Here is an 18,611-nt window from a genome sequence, read left to right on the forward strand (position 1 = left end):
AGTCTGAGCAGAAATTACGCACAATAGGTAAAAACAGAGTAAAAATTTACTACTTTTTTTTCCTCTTTATCCAGCAACTTAAGTGTTGAAACAAATAAATTGAATGAATTATGTCTTATTTCTGATTCTCCAACTGGAAATACTGTAGCAGAACCCTGGAGAAGTGTACAAGACTGAAGGTGTTCGGGGAGAATATTTCAGGGGTTTTGTCCATACATATGCATACACGCACAAGGAAAACCAAGTTTTTATTGAAGAAATCTTCATCTGTATCCATCAATAGATACAAATTCTGATCTTCATATGACAGTCTAAGGCTGTACTTCTAAAACACAACTAACCTGTCTGGATATGGCAAGCTGCAGTGCCAAGTAAAATGCTGCCAGATGATCCGTTGGAGACAAACTGTGAGCCCTTAAAAACAAAGAAATAAAATAAAAAGCAATGAATTTTTCCCCTATTAATACAGGTTAGACATACCCACAAACGCACATATATTCATATTCAGATCTCTTCATGTATGCTCATATTTTGATGTAAGCGGTGTTCATCCCAGTGACTTCTCTCATACTTCTCGATTGTCCTTGATTTAAAGGAAGCACTTTAGGCCATTAAAGAGTCCTTGTTAATAGAAATTAATTATGTAATTTCGGTATAAATCTTTAAAATGAGCAATACAAAATGATTCTTCAATTAAAATATACTCCTAAACAAACACTAAATGTAATTATCTAAGAACAGTTATAATAAAAATTAATTAAGCAGAGTTTTCTTACAGAAAAAGGAAAAAAAAACCAAACCAAAACAAAAAATCCCACAAAACAATATGCCTTCAAAGACAAGAATTATGTCATCTGCATGAGAAATACCCAAGCAATCGCATCGATCCTGATCAGGATGGTTCTGAAGCACAGAACTCAAAGAAGAAGAGCGGCAGCAAAGTAGATCAGACTTTTGTTCATTCTTCAGAGTCTCAAAGTTTAAGCACATTTTTCAGTCCAGCATACTAAGTCTCCTAGGAAGCCAATTACTTCTTGGCTTTGAGTTGCTTTGAGATTAAGTTAGCAGATCACCTTGCTATGTAGCAATGTAAAAGAAATCTAGGCTGGCCAGCTGCTTTAACATAGCATTACAGTAAAAGGCAGCGTAAGATCTGACTCATCATGACCTATGTTTGAAGTTCAGATGAAGTTTATGCTGATGATCTTTTTATAAATATAACTTTTGTCCACAAAAATGCTGAGTTGCCCAAGAGCAGCAGTGTTTTGTGATTGTTCACTCTCAAAATATTTGTAACTATTTCTGTTGCAAGCAACCCCAATTACTAAAACAAAGAAAAAACTTTTTTCCACCTTTTTTTGAAATATTTTTTTGCTTGTTTTTAATGTTTTGGTCAAATACACACACTTTGTCTTATTCATTTTGACACTTACCCTACAGAAGATGTTCTTGTAATTCAAGAACAATACAACAATTTTCCCTGTGACACAATCTTTCTGCCGCAAGATAAAGCTTGGTGGGGAGCGGGGGGGGGATGCTTGAACATAAAGATGAAAAAAATTTATGGCTGTACCCCAAAATGATGTGTAGTAAATACTGGGCAGCAAGCCTGGAACTATATTTTTAATTTCTATTTGTTGCATTCTTTTAATGGAGGGTCATTTAGAAATAGCACATGTAATAATCATCCTCAGAACATCTAATGAGTTGTCTCCATTGTGAGGGAGGAACAAAATTGACTTTTAAGCTATTACAACCACAAAGGGAAACTTCTGCTTCCAATTTGTGCATTTCTGTCTTCCCAATTCCAAAGAGACAGCTTCAGCAGTTTAGGAAGTACACCCAACACGTATCAAAGTAGTTTAAGTTATTAGGGGACAGTTTCATGTTTTGTTAAATTTACCTCTAAATTGAATATTAGAGTCACATATAAAGCCTAACAGGGTCCAGGATCAGTACTTTTTAAAATTTAAGTTCACAGATTAATCAAGACTAAGTGAGAACAAGAGATTTTAACTTGGAAAGTACTTATTAAATCACCCAAGCTTCAGCTAGTGAAAGAATAAAGCTGTTACTATCAACCATTTGATGAGTTCTGTGAAACTTCAATTCACACCAACCACAGGGAAAGCACTGAAAGTCTTTTACAAAATAAACAAAAAAGTTAGTGAAACAAACACTCCCTCAGCACTGCTCAAAGATGGCAACAAGCATCTTCTCAAACGGCCACTATCACAAACTGGTAGCTTTGAAATCTGGCAGAGGCAAGGGTCCAAAACATAACTATTTCTTCAGGACCTCTATTTCTTCAGGAACTGATCCTCTAGGTAAATGATTAAAAAAACCCCACAAAAAAAACCCCAACCAAAACAACAACAAAAAAAACCTTGGCAGATCAAAATACTGAGGTCAGTATAGCTGCTTGTTTTATAAATTGTATAGGAGATCAATGGAGCACTTCAACTGCCATCTCCTGGAAAACATTTATTTTTAAGATGTGGGAAGAGAAAGTGGGCATGACTCTGGTATGCTGAGCTCCACAGTAACATCCTATACCTATGTTATCAACACAAGGAACCAGCAACATTTTCAACCACATTGAATTGTATTTCCAGTACAGATGATCCATCAGGTGTGAGTCTCTCTATGAACACAAGTGGGGAATGTTAATTTGCAGAACAATCACCTTTCAAAACATACTTTTTCTTCTCTTAGAAGGTAGCTATGGGATTTTTGAGATCCAGAAACTCTGTTCTTTTCAAGGGCCAAACCATACTATTCAAGATGTGGAATCTGAGCTACTCATATCAGCAATAACACTAACAGCAATATCAGCAATTCACTAGAGTTTTCAAAATATATACCCTGCACATTACTAAAACCTCTGAAAGATACTTTAATTAAAAGCCTACATACAAGTTCATTCTGAGAAAGGCCAGCAGAAAGGATGAACATATAACAACATCAGTACCCTGCAACATATACTTAAAGATACAAAACACTATTTCTAGGAGGTTGTATCAACTGGAAAAAGAAAACAACAAAGAAAAACCCAAAGCATCAGAAAGATGCATAGAAATCAGATGCAATTAATCCTCATGTTCCCAGGACTTTCTGTGTATAAATTTATATTCTGCTAGCTAGCACAAATATTTCAAAGCTCCAGATCACTACAAAACTGAAGTTCCACTCAAGCTATATAGTTAAAGGACATCTGTAATGATTCACTGAAGAGATGCTAGATATGTTTGCAGATTTCAAATAGCACTATTTGCTGCTAGGAAGTCTTCGAAACTCAACAGTTAAGATATCAAGAGGCTTATTGTTCAGCTGTAGAGAATGAAACAGAGACGTTCCTGGGTGAAAGACAACATAATACAACCAAGCAACAAGATTTGAGTAAAGAGTGTAAAAAAGTAATTTCACAGTGATAAGATGCTGAATACTCTTTGAAAAATAGTTCTCCTAACCTGTGTATTGCTTATTCTCTTTTAACTCAAACCACTTATTCTTTTTCTAGAGCAACCTAATAAAATATTACCACAATGAGCAGTACGCTACCTACCATATCTACACATCCTCATATTTATGGGTGATCAAAATACTGCACAACCTCAAACCTCAGAAAATGGAAATTTTCCAGTAAGAACGACTCTCAGAATTTTGGGAATCGCTATACTATACAGGAGGGTAGAGTCTGCAGGCATTGAACTGGGATGGACTAGCTTCAGGCTATGGTTCACTTCATCCCCTGCTGTTTCAAAAAAATCAGCAGAAGAAAGCAGAAGTAGTGAATCGGTAGAAATGGCAAGAAACAGCACAGTATTTTTGAAACAGCGATGATTATGTCAATGGTAAGTGGGATGGGTGAGTTACTCATTACCAATGGGTAACTGGGATATAAACGAGGAGATAGAAAGTTCAGTTTCAACATGGAGAAAGAATGCTGAAATAACAAAAACTACTAAAACCATTAAGGAACAGGAACAGCAAAGATACTTTAAAACATATTTACATACAGAGGAGTAGTTAAGACAGAAAAGGGAAAGAACAATATATCCCAGCCTCACTCTACAGTTACCTGCAAAACACTTTTTCAACCTATCCCCTCAGACACAAAATCACCAATAAAAACCCCAGACTTCACATTCACATTAATGCACAAATCAACTTCCCAGAAGCATTTAGGCCTCTCTCACTGAAGATAGGGTTTTCAAGGGTATATACATATAGAGAGATATATTTAGACATTGCAAGTTTTGTTTCTTCTATAATTAGGGTAGAGATGTTCTCATTCACCTGTTTATTGTCATTTTGTTTGCAGAGTCAAACCCTTGAGAACGAACCACTGTCATCCCCAATAGCGCTACTTCTGTGCAGACAGAATAGGCACTTAGAAGACAGGGCATTTGTGGTGTTGTTGCCTACGGTGTTAAATTGCCAGATATGATTTTTTTTTCTTTCCCCTCCTAGCTAACTTGCCTTAATACCTGCATTTCAGCCCTCAGCCATAGCAGCAGGGCCTCAACTATCGCTGTGCCTCTACAGAGATAACTGCAAAAGCCTGCTGTATAATCCGATCAGGACCAACTCTTGTAGAAACACTATCACATTGAACCATGACTTGAAACCTTGCATCATACCATCTTCCCTTCTACATAAGAAAAAAATACTCCTTTGAGCAAGTATGTTATACTAAAGCGCCACACAAACATCTTTAAAATGAAATAAAAGGAAATCCTTAGAAATCAATTTAGACATTTCTGACAGAAAATGATGAAGTAAATGCTAAAGAAACACATTCTGTACTCATGAAGGGAGATTTCCAGAGGTGAAATCTTCATTACAAGGTCTTCTACAAGTCCTTCTTTTTAACACATAATAAAACTTTTCACTACATACAGCAGAATGAAATTACAAGTTAACACCCACTCACCTCTGAAATGCAAGAAGAGCCTTTCTCTGCAAGACTTCTTGCATCCCTCGCAAAGATGCTGAAAAGGATATATTTAATCAGTGATATGCAGGATCAAGAGATTTCGTTCCATGTGCTCGTTGAAGAAGTTTTAATACATTGACTAAAAAAATGGTTGCACACAGAAGCTTTAAGTCTAGCATTCTGCTAGGTATCCTTTTTTAGGCAACATGGGAATTTCCAAACGTGAATGTTTATTCTTCTCTTACCATCAGTAGCCTGCAGACTGTAAGTCAATCCCAGTGCCAAGTAGCCTTTTGCTTTGAACTCTGATGTTTTGTCCCCAAGATCAACAACAGTTTTGGCAAATCTTTCAGCTTCTTCCAACTGAAAATATTATAAAACATCCATGTAAGTCTAAAACTAGCTAAAGCTTACTTTATAATGACAAGAATGCACAGCATGTGTACACTGAGTCTGTTGAAATCTCAGCCATGATTGCTTTTAAGGACTACTTTGTGTTTCATTAGACTTAGTTTTCCTGCTAAATACTGAGTAAAGAACACAAATTTAAGCTGAAGCACCCATTCCTATGGTTGAGAGAAACTAGCATATAACACACAGATCATTCTAAACTTACTGTGTTTTTGTCATTTTTGGTTTGGTTTGGTTTGGTTTTTCTTTTTTAATACAAAAGGCATTTCTGGTCCATATATGCCATCTACCATTTTTGCATTTCATAAATAGAGTTTTTGCCCCATGAATCAGTTCTTTAGGAAAATGATTTACAGTAACTATGGCTCCAACCCTGCAAAAAAATAGCATAGCCATGCAGAACTCTGAATCACATACAGTATTGCTGAATGTATGTGAATTCATAAATAAATACGTAAAAGGTCAGAGTTTAACTGCACACCCACGCTAGCGCACTATTTAACAATCCAGAAAGAAAAAAAAAATTTTAATCCATTCCAGTAAATGTAAATGCTAAGTACAGTGAGCTACTCCATATGGAGTCTATCCCCAGGGAACAATTTACAGAACTAGGATCTAATTATTAAGACTGTATTTTTGTCAGACTCGGCAAGTCATGTTTCTGCTACTGCACTATTTTCTCAATTTCTGATTGTGACATCTCCCTCCTCTTTTTCTCTTTTTTTAAATACAATCATTCTTCTAAAAATGACATGTGTATCTTGAAAACCACTCAATGTTCTTTGATCACCTTAATGTTTTTTGTACAGATTTTGTACACCAATTTCATGGTTATCTAAAATACAACTCCAGTAACATTTTTTTTAAAAAGCACTGTCCCTACTAGGAATTCATAAACCCCATCTACTTGCAAACATGGTATCACCAGAAAGGTCTCTTGAATATTTGCCTCATTATCTTCCAAAAAAGTTATTTTCCTCTTGCACAGAGGAAACAGAAGTCTAAGTTGCATTTTTAATCTCTGTATGCCAACGTTTCAATTTCTAATATATTTTTAGCTATGTCTTAGACCAGTATTAAGATATGCTACCTTGATAAACATAAACACTGCTGTCAGGTATTTTAAATTAGCCATGCAAACAGGGATGCACAGGTGCATATATGTATCTGTGCTGTATTTTCAGAGATAACCAAGTGCATGTAGTCACTGTGCAAAAGTATTTGCTACATCCCTAAACCAAAATTTAGTTGCATTTTAGCACAGTTCTTGCTGAAAAGACAACGAGCGGCAAAGCTTACCCAGTGGAGAGATCCCATACAGAGCTTTGCAGCAAGGAGTGGAATAGTTGCATCGTCTGGTTTCAAACGTATGCATTCCTTCAAAACTTTAACAGCTCGAGCAGACTGTTAAAAACATTTTCCATTGAAATTACTATAAGCATAAATATGTTTCACAGATTGAAGATTCCTATTTCCACCATTTACTTTATTTTTCCTATATGAAGGAGGCATTACTAAACATTTTGTTGACAATCTGCCACAACTCCTCATGCAAGTGAAGCACAAGACTTAAGGCACTGCTGTTGCTATTTAACCCCGATGAACTATCATTAAGTGTCTCCAGTGAAACATTTGCCCAGAATGTAATTCCAATGGTACACGATTCAGAAAACAGTCTTGCGATGTATTTAAAACTCTGATAGCCCTGTAAGCTCACAACATTTGAGCCAAGCAAATGAAAGAGCAGAAATAGGACAGAGTTTTCAGAACAAGCAGTGTTTTAGTGCTCTTTGGGAGTTACCACAGCACTTAGGAATAGCTCTAATACAAGACTGTAGAACAGAGTGGCACTGCTCCTCTTTTTTAAATTCATCCACCTCCATCCAATCACAGTTTAGAAGATAACTCTAAGTAAACAGAGAATGGGAAGAAGATTCAAGCCCCTTCAGAACCAATATGCTTCTAAAAATATTTTCTAAAGAAAATATAAATAATTCCTTTTCCTCATACTGAAGATAAGCAGATTACCCCCATTGAGAGTGATCTTTTAGAAAATAGGTATTGTTTACATTACATAATGACTGTGATTTATTTTCCGTAACATGACAAGGGAAAAGCAAAAAGAAACGAAAATAGAAGATTGCATCTGATAACATAAATTCCTACGTTTTATATATATATTTTTTTAAATCCCACTCATTTTATTAGTAGTATTAAAAAAGACAGTCAGAAATTCCCAAAGGAAAAAAAAAGCAATAGCATCATGAATCAGCATTACTTTGCACCTATGCATAAAATTTGTTCATCAAAACAACACTTAAACAAGGTCATTACTGGATAATATAATCTGGTATAATTCACTACTTATATTCAATTAGCTTAACTTAAGCTTGTTGGCAAGATAGTTCTTACCACCTTTCAGTCTTCCTAAATTAGAAACTGTTGGAATAACAACATTCTTTGTACAGCTTTAGGCATACATTAAGGAGTACAGTGTACTTAGATGATCTAAGGATTAGAATAATTTTCAAAACCACTAAAGATTAAAATTATCGAAGTGCCAAAAGCTGTTATCAAAAGCCATCAATACAAGAATTTCATGCAAAAATTAAGACTTACTTTTCCTGCTGCCATCAAGGACAACGCAAATTGATACCAGAGATGGAACTCTTCAAACGCAAACTTCATGGCTCTTTCTAAACACTAATGTTTGGGGGAGAAATTGTTATTTAAGGGCACATTCTTCTAATTAAGAAGATACACTAGTATAAAAATTTTCTTATAGGCTTACACCTAAAATACATGCAGTTAAAAATGGCACCACAAGTACTTATCAGTACCACTTAAGGCGGAGGGGAGGTTCACCTGACAGCATTAGTTCTATTTTTAAGAATTTTAACTTCACACTCAATATTCTGCCCAGATTTTCAACTTAATAACTGAATGCCAAAAGGAAATTAATTATTTACTATACTGAGATTAAGTATATTAAATTAGCATTATACTCTAATTTTGAAGGTTTCATATCTACTGTTGTCAATAAGAACGATTTCATTTTGCTATGCTCATTTTTACTAATCAGTCCAGCTCCAGAGAGTTGAAAGGTGTAGTACTTTTCTGGATTAAACTGATTTAGCAATTAACTTTCTAGTCTGCAGAGTCCAATTACATGAAGGAGCTTTTCTGCTCTGATAGCTGTAATGTATATGCTAAATTATAATACTATGAATTACTTTTCACATTGAAACTCGGCCTTAACATTACAGAAAGCACAGTGTGTTCCCACACTTTATCAGAACCTGAAGCAAAGAACAGCACTGAAGATGAAACAAAACAAATACAAGAAGTACATTATTTGCTACATATAAGTAATGTATGCTAAAATTTTCCTATTAAACAATGTCCAATATCAAGTCTATTGCTAAATATAATTTTTATTAAATTATTATAGAGGAATAAAGTTTTTATAAACAAATTCTTTCTAATACCATTGTTAAAAGTTCATCAGATTGTATGTGCAGCAAGTTAACTAAATGTCTATTAAGAAAACCAACACAGGATTTATTTTCCCATTGGACTTTCTTTCCATCAGTGGAAGCAAAAAGATAACAGCAAGAAACAAGTAAGTTATGTGTGATTTCTTCTCCTATTACTTTGGATACTTCACAGAGATGCCTAGGTAAGGCACACTCCTCTACAACTCTCCATGAGCCTGGCAGAAAACAGAAGTTTCTAAATCCTTCTTTCTCTCTCCACCCATCCGTACAACTATGGTGCTGAGCACCTCTAAATGGAGGAGAATGAATTCAGGCTTATCTTTTTCAAACACGCCTCACTCTACCTGTTTTGATATCAGTGTATTACATCTGATTTAAGTAATTTCAGCACTTCTTCCAGCACTCTGACCTACAGCAGCTGTATAATCCCCAACAAGAGGTGCACGGAAACCTCATACTTAAAGTCGAAGTAAGTTTATAACTTTTTAGGCTGCCTAATCATACTTCCTTCTCCTATTTTTACATATTCATATATGTATGCATGCGCATTAATTATATAGAGGTCCTCATTCACAATTAGAAAAACAAAAAACCTTATTTTCTAGGCCTTGCTTAATTAAAAATTAATTCCCAATTCTAACTGCCAGAAAATAAATAAATTGGACAAGTTGATACTTAGGTTTTTATAATTTTGTAATTATAGGGACACAGGACACAACTGTAGATTATTCTAAAAGGCTTGAGTTTCAACGTACTAATGATCTATTTACTGTTTTTTTTCCTTGACTGCAAGTTCTATTCATTCAGTATGAAATGTGACAAGTTACATAATTTTTTTCTTCGTAAGATCACAAAATTGGTGGTCAGCATGTGTGGGGGTAAGGGGTATATGTGCACATATGTATATGTATTTGATCTACACAAAAGCATGAACACCTCATAAACTGTGTTCTTCTGAACTAAGTAACAAAAAGTAATTTCAAGGAGCAACAGGCTCCATCAAGAAATGGATGAGAAATACATAGCAAGCAATGGTACCCTGGAAAACTGCAAGTTAAGATAATGTTCAAGATAATAGCAACTGACTTAACTAATTGAAAACACATTTAGGACAACCACTCTCCTGAAAGGCAGAAATGCAGCTGTTGATACTGCCTTGTAAATAAGCACAAGGCACTATATATGGACAGGTAATGTTGAACACATTACTGAATTTTGTTGCTTAACACTACAGTCTCCTCCTGAAAAGAACATGCTTGAAATTAGAGAGTTGAAAGATGAGTATCTAGGAAAACTTCTCGTCTGGAAAACATCTCTCATAGTAGGACATTGATAAGCTAAATATTTCATATCCTATGAAGCTTAAAAACCAACTTGATGACAGTCAGAGTACTTTTGTGTAGGAAAGAATTACGACAGTAGAAAGGTTTTTGATTTGTTGAATAAGCCATAAGAAATTGAAAGCCCAGAACTCCATAAAGAAATGAGACCTTTTCAATTAAGAACATGACTCAGCACTAGAATAGTTTAACAGGGATGAGACAGATTTTTGGTCATTTAATGTTCTTATATTACAGCTAAGTACTTCTGTAAGTAATCAGCTATAGCTAAACCAGAAGATAACAAGATGTTGGAATTGGTGGGTGCATACCATTTCCACAGTTAGAATAATGGTGCTTTCTGAACTTGAAGCTACAACAGCTCCACTAGAGCAATCTTAATTAGCTCACAGACAATGAAGCTGGCAAAAAATTACATGCCTATTACATAACTTTTTATGTATGTTAAATACATACATAATGTATGTATTTAACATACATTATGTATGTATTTACATAATGTAAATTATGTAATTTACATACATACTTTCTGTGAGACAGAAAGTTTTTACATTTCTGAATTTGTGTTTATTGTAATACTTAGTATTGTATACGGTATACTAAGTATTACAATATATAAGTATTTTTTTATATGTGTGTGTGTGTGTGTGTGTGCATACTAAGTTATACAAGTTTCAGACTATGGGCCGCAGGATTTCAGGGCAGGTATCCTCTAAGCGCTCACTAACCTAAGTGCTTCTTAAAGTCTATGTTTTTCCTTGTGCTTTGGATTACAAGAACTGGAACAATAGAGTTATTCTAACCATTTCCTGATAAGCTCCTGCTGCAGCTATCTCTCTAGAGTATCTATATGCTAAAATAAGTATTGTCTATTACATCAAGTTTTCATAAGATGATTTTTTTCATGTTCAGAATAGTTACTTCATGGATGTATAATAAAGATATTTTAATTATTCTGTATTGAAAAGTATTTTTCAAACATGTAAGAATTATTTTCTATTTTTCAAAGAGAAAATTTCAAAAGAATACACATAAAATTTTGATGGAATATAATTACAAAGATGCTAGACTCAAATTAAAAAAGAACAAGAAAAGACCTTAAAACAAGCTTTAGGTAGACTTCAGGTGTCAAAACCCAGGGCAGTGGCTAAAAACCTTCAGTTAAGAAGCCGGTGAAACATGGAGGCTCTTTAACTTTCCCAATACTCACGGTTCTGCTTTTGTCTGTAACAAAGATCACCATCAGCAACTTCTAAAAGGCGCTGAACTCCAAGATCTAAGTTGAGTTAAAACCTCTTCCATTAGTTAGAACATTCAACTGTGCTCAAAACACAACAGGAAAAGGACCAGGCAGTGGTACTCGTCTGCCAGCTACATGGGCTAAACCAGTCATGCAGTCAGTGAGGGAAGTAAGTTCTATGCTCTTCTCCATGTGAGGGGACTATAAGACTTTCCCCCTACCCTTCATGGTAATGTCCTAGACTTCAAGATACATGGCTAAGAACACAGATACCTCTAAGCTTTCTTGGTGAAGCCAAAAAACTTCTCTATTAACAAAGGCAAGAAAAACTGCAAACAAGAAGCTGCGCTTATTGTGACACAGATACTACCCAAAGTCTCCCAAAGGAGAGAGTGGAGGAACCCCAGGAACCATTGATGTTCCCATTAATGTAATGGCTGTTCAATTTTTAAAAAGACAAAAAAACACACACACAAAAAACCCCACCGCCACAAACCACCACAACAGCAGACAAAATAAAAGAATCTAAATTGGAACCCAGGGGTACACTACCCCTGCCTAGCTGCTAGGCTAGTATATAAAAAGGAAAGGTTTCCAGCTGCTTAAAGAAAAAAGAAATCAGAGTTACCTTTTCAAGTTTTTTGTTTTTGTTGGGGTTTTTTGTTTGTTTGTTTTTACAATACTTGTCAATGTCTATCCTTTAAGAGGTTCTAGGCTAAAATATAAGGAGACTCATTTCTTGCAGCTCTGGTGCAACCACATAAAACTTCATGAAGGTGATAGTGTCTGTACTGGCAAGTAAATGGAAATATTCCTGATCAAATTATGTTGTAGGGTGACAGCCCTATATGAGCTTTCATACTCCTTGGTTTTGTGAAAGACTTTCTATTGTACTAATTAAAACTGACTTGTATGCCCAACTTGCAGCTATGAAGTACTTTCAAGAAGAAGAATATCCAAATTCAGAGCTTAACATCACAAGAGATGCAGATTAAAGGGTGACTATCAACGTATACCAGAGAAGAACAGGGGCATTTTTTTTCATTTTTATCTTAATAAAAGTCTTCTATTATGGTAGAGAGAAACCATTTCTCAGCAAATCAGTCCCCGGATATGCCTTCCTACCACACATGCTGAAATATTCCTTCTGGATATCAGTAATTAATCATGCTCAGCAACAGTATCCTGCTGCTGGGTGAGCACTGTTTTGAGTAGCAGAAAGATCTGCTGTGCCCTAAGAGCTGTAGTTGTTTCTTAGGTATAAAACCATTAACAATACTTGAAACTTTCCTGAATTATGTCACCACAATCTAACAAAACATATGCAAGTTGCATCATCAAGCACAAGACATTTCAGACAGAGAATGCACTTTCCTACAGACCTGAGAAAGTAATACATTTCCGTTTTGCTAACTTCCAAGCCATTTTACAAACTACAAGGACCTTGGAGCACTCCAAATAATATGAGGTGTAAAAGAAAGTTTTATTTTGAAATAAAACACTACAAATCCTTTTTCTAGGTGTTTATATCTATCACTTCTATCCACAACAGCTTTTATCTTTTGCTGTTCCTCCCTGCTGTCTCCATTTAATGTGTGTACTTTTAAGCAGATCCATGCCTTCCTGCCTAAAAACCATGTGAGTTGTGTGATAAATGTAGAGTGGCACAGCCTTTCACATAATTTCTGTGCTTGGCCACCTCAAGCCACTTGTACAAATTTAGACACTAAACTTTTAGGGTGGAAACTACCTACTGTATTTATACAGCAGTCAGAATGACAGTGTCCTATACTTGTTTAGCCCACAAGTACTACCACAGGTAACATGATTCAGAAATAAGCAACGAAGACACAGTTGAATGTTCACTATTATCCACAAACCTCTGAGAGCATTTCATACTGGCCTCTTCTTCCCAAGGCTATAGTAAGTAAATCGTAGACTACAGATGCACTTTGCAAACTGATGATACGATCGTTTTTGTGTTCTGGTATTCTGCTCAGTACAGCATCACGGTTAGCCTGAAACATACCACGAAAAAAGAAACAGAAGTCATCCATTGTAATCCAACCTATATTTTTGCTCAAGTAACTACTGACAGTTCTATTCAGACTGACAGTCAGCAGTGATACAGAGGTGATACAGATAGTATTTGCTACTAATTTATAGATAGCAAGTATCACCAATTTTACACGTTAGTGGAAAGATTTATGTTTCTATACGGATCTATTTTTAATTACTTGCTTCCAATTACATGAATTAGGTAATGTATTTAAAATTATTGAAGAGTTCTCAGAAATCAAATAAGGTGTTTTTTTTCTTAGTATAACGTATATCCATCTTTTAGAATTTAATTTTATTTTTGTATGCAAGTAAAACATGTTAAGAATGATCTTCAAATCCTCTATTCCATCTTTTGTAAAATAAGGCTATCAATTTATTTCCTCTTTATAACAATATGAGACTATCCTCTCACTTTTTACTGATAACCTGCCCAGCATAACCAAACCATCACCTTCAGGAGTTACTAGTAAGAAGTGAAAACTGTCCTTGGTTCCAAGCACAGGTTTGGAATCAGGCCACGTCTGCAGTAAGGCTTTGTACTTTCAATCCTGTTACGTGAGAGGCACATAGCAAACCTAATTCCTTAATTAAACTCTTCCTTCCAAGAAGGAAGAAAGCTGAGCTAGAACTGGATTAAATGAATTGACCATGTTCACAGAGAAATCCTGTTAAAGAGCAAAGGATAAAATTCAGGTCTCCCAGTAGCTAATACTACCTATATTCAACTACCCAGTACTTTTCCCACTATACCATCAAGCCTCTGAAAATACCTTATCTTGATATCTTATCTATTGATGTTTAATATGCCCACTGGTACAAATGCTAATATATCTGATAGCTTGAAGTCAGAAGTTAAAGATCCTTCTCTTTCTTCCTTCCCCCGCCCCCCCCCCTTTTTATTTTTAATTACACAGAGCATGGCCCCCTCAACATATTTACTTAAATAGACTAATATTTAATGGGCAGCTTATTACCCCCTTTCTCAGAAGGGAGGAATGACACACATGAAGAGCTAATAAATTGTTTCTCTGCTTTAACAGGATAATATTTTAAGCTCTGAACACATTCGATACATCTTTAAAATCAGAAAAATTAAATACTGAAAGAAATTTTCAAAGAGATTCTTGGAGCGTAAAATGCACAGACATTTCAGGATTTATCAACTGAATAATCCACAGCTTGGTTTGAAAACACACACCCCCACACATGCATCCCAAAACAGACATTTTGCTTTCTTTTGATCAAGAAGCCTTTGGCTACACTGCATAAATATTTAGTCAGCTTCAAGAACTTCTTCCTTTTTAACTCCACATTTAATCATTGTTTGATTCAATTCCTTACAAGTACAGAACAAGCTATGAACAAGCACTTGTGACAAAATGGCTGGCAATGACAAAGCAGTATTACAGGAGATGATGCCTTGTAAGTATTAAAGATACTTTATATATTTGAACAATAGTTTTCTGCATAATTATAAACGAGAATGTACGTACAACCTTAAGTGCTCAGTGTTTCAGAACTGCCACGGTCTCAGACACAATAACGTGACAGTTAGTTAAGCTGCAATGTGTCAGCTGGCCACACTTAGCCTATACACACTTTAAGCCTGAGGCAAATGTGAGCAGTGTAGCTTAGTTCACCCACAGTGGAAGAAAGGATCTATTTTACCATCAACTAGGAATAACACATAAGGCTGAGCCCAGGAGGTGGTGATCAGTGGAACAAAGTCTAGTTGGAGGCCAGTAACTAGCAGTGTACTCCAGAGACTGATACTGGGCCTGATCCTGTTCAAAATCTTCATTAATGATCTGGATGATAGGGCAGAGTGTACCCTCAGCAAGTTTGCTTATGATATAGATCTAGGAAGAGGAACTGATACATCAAAGGGCTGTGCTGCCATCCAGGAGGACCTCAACAAGCTGGAGGAATGAGCTGATAGGAACCTCATCAAAGGCTTCAACAAAGACTTGGAAGTTCGAAGTCCTGTGCCTGGGAAGGAACAACCCCAGGCACCAGTATATGCTGGGAGCCACCCAGCTGGAAAGCAGCTTGGCAGAAAAGGAGCTGGGTGTCCTGTTGAACACCAAGTTGAACAGGAGCCAGCAATGTGCCCTTGCTGCAAAGAAGGCTAGTGGTATCCCAGGCTGCATGAGCAGGAGTACTGCCAGCAGGTTGAGGGAGGTGATCCTTCCCCTCTATTCAGCATTGGTGAGGCCACACCAAGAGTTTTGGGCGAGCTCAGAGTTCCCCAAGACAAGAGAGATACGGATCTACTGGCAACAGTCCAACAAACGACCACAGGGATGAATAAGGGACTGGAGTCGCTTATTTCCTCCTTCTGTGAGGAAAGGCTGAGAGAGCTGGGACTTTTCAGCCTGGAGAAGAGAAGGCTCAGAGGGGATCTGATCACTGTGTACAAATACTTGAAGGGAGGGTGCAAAGGAGAGGCAGCCAGGCTCTTTTCGGTGGTACACAGTGTCAGGACCAGAGGTAACGAGCACAGACAGAAACACAGGAGGTTCCCTCTGAACATCAGGAAACACTTTTTGACTGTGAGGGTGACTGAGCACTGGCACAGGTTGCCCACAGAGGTGGTGGAGTCTCCCTCCTTGGAGATACTCAAAAGGCATCTGCACACAGACACAGCCTGCTCCAGGTTGCCCTTCTTGAGCAGGAGGGCTTGGACCAGATGACCTCCAGAGGTCCCTTCCAATGTCAATCATTCTGTGATTCTGTTACTACGGCACAGCTGACATGCAGAAACATGTACACGCACTGTAACGTGAAGATGTCAGTCCTTCAGATTCCACCTTTCCACTCATCCCTGTCTAGATAAGGAAAGGCTGGTCTATACTTTGCAAGTGTAACAGTGAGAATACAAGGGCTTCTTACTACTTTAATAGCACAATACCATCTCAAAACACCAAAGATTACTGAATCTTCTGTAACTGTTACTATTTCTTTCCCAAACACTGGTTTCAAAAGCATAAATCACATACTACTTCATAACTACTACAGCTAGAAAGTTAGCATGCACTGAAGCTGAAGTAAGAGCCCTCAACTCTCAGAAAGATAAGTTTGTAGTGATGAATATTTTCATTGTAGTGATGAATATTTCAATCTTCCTCTTTCCCCCTGCAAAACTAATTTGAACAAATGGCTTAGCAAAAGTAAGTCAATCATGTGAAAGATTTTATACTCCCTGAAAAGAAACTCTTTTGCCTCGGATAACCTGCAATAATTACTTGTAAAGAAAAAAAATATTAAAAGTTTGCTAAGGGTATACGCTCTACAGCAACAAGCATTTGATACAATTAGGCAGATCTAATTCACAATGGAAAAGCTTTAAGTAACCTGAAAGGCGACTTAACAGAGCAGTACTTCAATTTGTTTTTTGGCTTCTTAATGCTGGTATGCAGGGAAGTACACATGTAAATACAGTAATCAGTAGTCATATCTTGCAGAACTGGGACTGCTTCCACTTCACACCATGACCACAGTTCACATCAGAATTCTGTGTATTGCCATGAGCTCCTCAGGCACCTTACAGAGGCACAGGCAGCCCCTTTCAGTGGTAAGTACATACCGCAGCAACACCAACAGATGATATACACAAATGTTTGCTCAGTCTAGTTTTCTGGTGACAGATTCTGTCATGAACATTGCAAGGCAGATCACTAGGAATGAGGAAAGTAGTTTGCCCTACAATGTAAGCATTTGCCACTTTAGTTCAAATAGCACAATGTTCACTGAAATGTTCTGATCCTATTTAACTGTATCAAAACAGAAATCATGCCAGAGCATGAAAGCATTTGAATCACCTATATAACTTAAAAAACCTAGGTCTCATTGATGTGCAGTGAAACAGACCACCATATGATGCCTGAGATTCTAGAGGTTCCACCCCTCCAATTAGAAAAACAGCAAAAATTCCAGCTTCAGCTTTTCATTTCTGCCATTTGAGCACATATAACTGACCTGGTATGAGAATGTCAGTATGTGGCAGTTGATAGATGACTATTAAAATCATACTCATAAAAGACACAAGAAGGCCATTGAAAGGAATCACCTACTGAGGAAATGAGGACATTAAAAAAAAATAAATCCAGTAGCAAAGGCTGAATGCCACTATCATTAAAAATTATTTACAAATTTGAGTGACAGCCAAGGTTTAATGCACAATGGAAAATACTTTTTGGCTATGTTAAAAGTAGCAATACTTTCCGGCATAATAATGCTCATAACCAAGTAGTCTTTGATTTGGTTTTTACAACAAAAATAACTTACATTTTGAGTCTGTCTGAATGGCAACCAGCTGGTGTAACAGTGGTTCATACTGATAAGTGATGCCAAATGAAAGACCTGGCTTTGTGTTCACCTGCCTATGGTTAGAAGGAGGCTAGGTTCAGCCACTCTAAAGGAGAAAAACTACTCATAACACTTGCAGACCTCATCTTGCTGGCTCAGAGGAACAGAAGCTTGAGTTTCAGAAGTAACTGCCTGCTTTCCTGACAGAGAATAAAACAAAAGTAATAAAGTAAGGCATGACAATAAAGTTCTATTTTCATTTTAAAAAAACAAGGAAACACACACATACAGCACACACACATTCACTCTATTTTACCTACCATAGATTCACTAATAAGCAGCAACAGTAAGGCTTCTTCTGTATTTTCTTGAGGACAAAAGATGCTGTTCAAAACAAGAATTTAATTATTTCAGCAGAAGACATTACTTTTAGGAATATCTTACACGAATATAGTAAGAGCACTGTAAAAACTGGAAAATTTCCAGAAAAGAGAACAGAGAGTAACTTGCATAGAAAAAATGATCAGTTAAAATGCATTTCTTTGCATTGCTCTAAATTTGCATTTCAGAAAAGCTGGCCAAACACAGTAAGAGAACAAAACCACCACAGCTGTCAGAGTTGAACACATTCAAATATTCCAAAATTGCACATAATTTGACAACTGTTAAAACTGTGCCCATAGTTTAACTAGCCTCTGGCACTTAATCTGTCCAAGCTGAATGTACATCATTGATTTACAGGTCGGCAACAGGAAACTCTCTCACAAGAACCAGAAAGCTTTTGTATTTCAGGCAGTATGTGGTTAAATACTTCT

At 36.5% G+C, this 18,611-nt stretch overlaps 1 protein-coding gene across 1 annotated transcript in view; it reads right to left on the reverse strand.

Annotated features, from left to right (window-relative positions):
• TTC7B (tetratricopeptide repeat domain 7B) overlaps positions 1 to 18,611 on the reverse strand; it is a gene marked incomplete at its 3' end in the record, with an annotated part of 68,233 nt that overhangs the window by 25,477 nt on the left and 24,145 nt on the right. The window contains exons 5-11 of the mRNA XM_010291288.1: positions 18,117 to 18,180; positions 13,308 to 13,445; positions 7,970 to 8,053; positions 6,650 to 6,754; positions 5,185 to 5,302; positions 4,937 to 4,994; positions 342 to 414 (exon numbers count right to left, since the gene is read on the reverse strand). Coding sequence (XP_010289590.1) covers positions 342 to 414; positions 4,937 to 4,994; positions 5,185 to 5,302; positions 6,650 to 6,754; positions 7,970 to 8,053; positions 13,308 to 13,445; positions 18,117 to 18,180 — 640 coding nt within the window. The remainder of the gene's footprint in view (positions 1 to 341; positions 415 to 4,936; positions 4,995 to 5,184; positions 5,303 to 6,649; positions 6,755 to 7,969; positions 8,054 to 13,307; positions 13,446 to 18,116; positions 18,181 to 18,611) is intronic.

This window comes from Phaethon lepturus, unplaced genomic scaffold (genome assembly GCF_000687285.1).
Source record: "Phaethon lepturus isolate BGI_N335 unplaced genomic scaffold, ASM68728v1 scaffold15917, whole genome shotgun sequence".
Lineage (NCBI taxonomy): Eukaryota > Metazoa > Chordata > Aves > Phaethontiformes > Phaethontidae > Phaethon > Phaethon lepturus.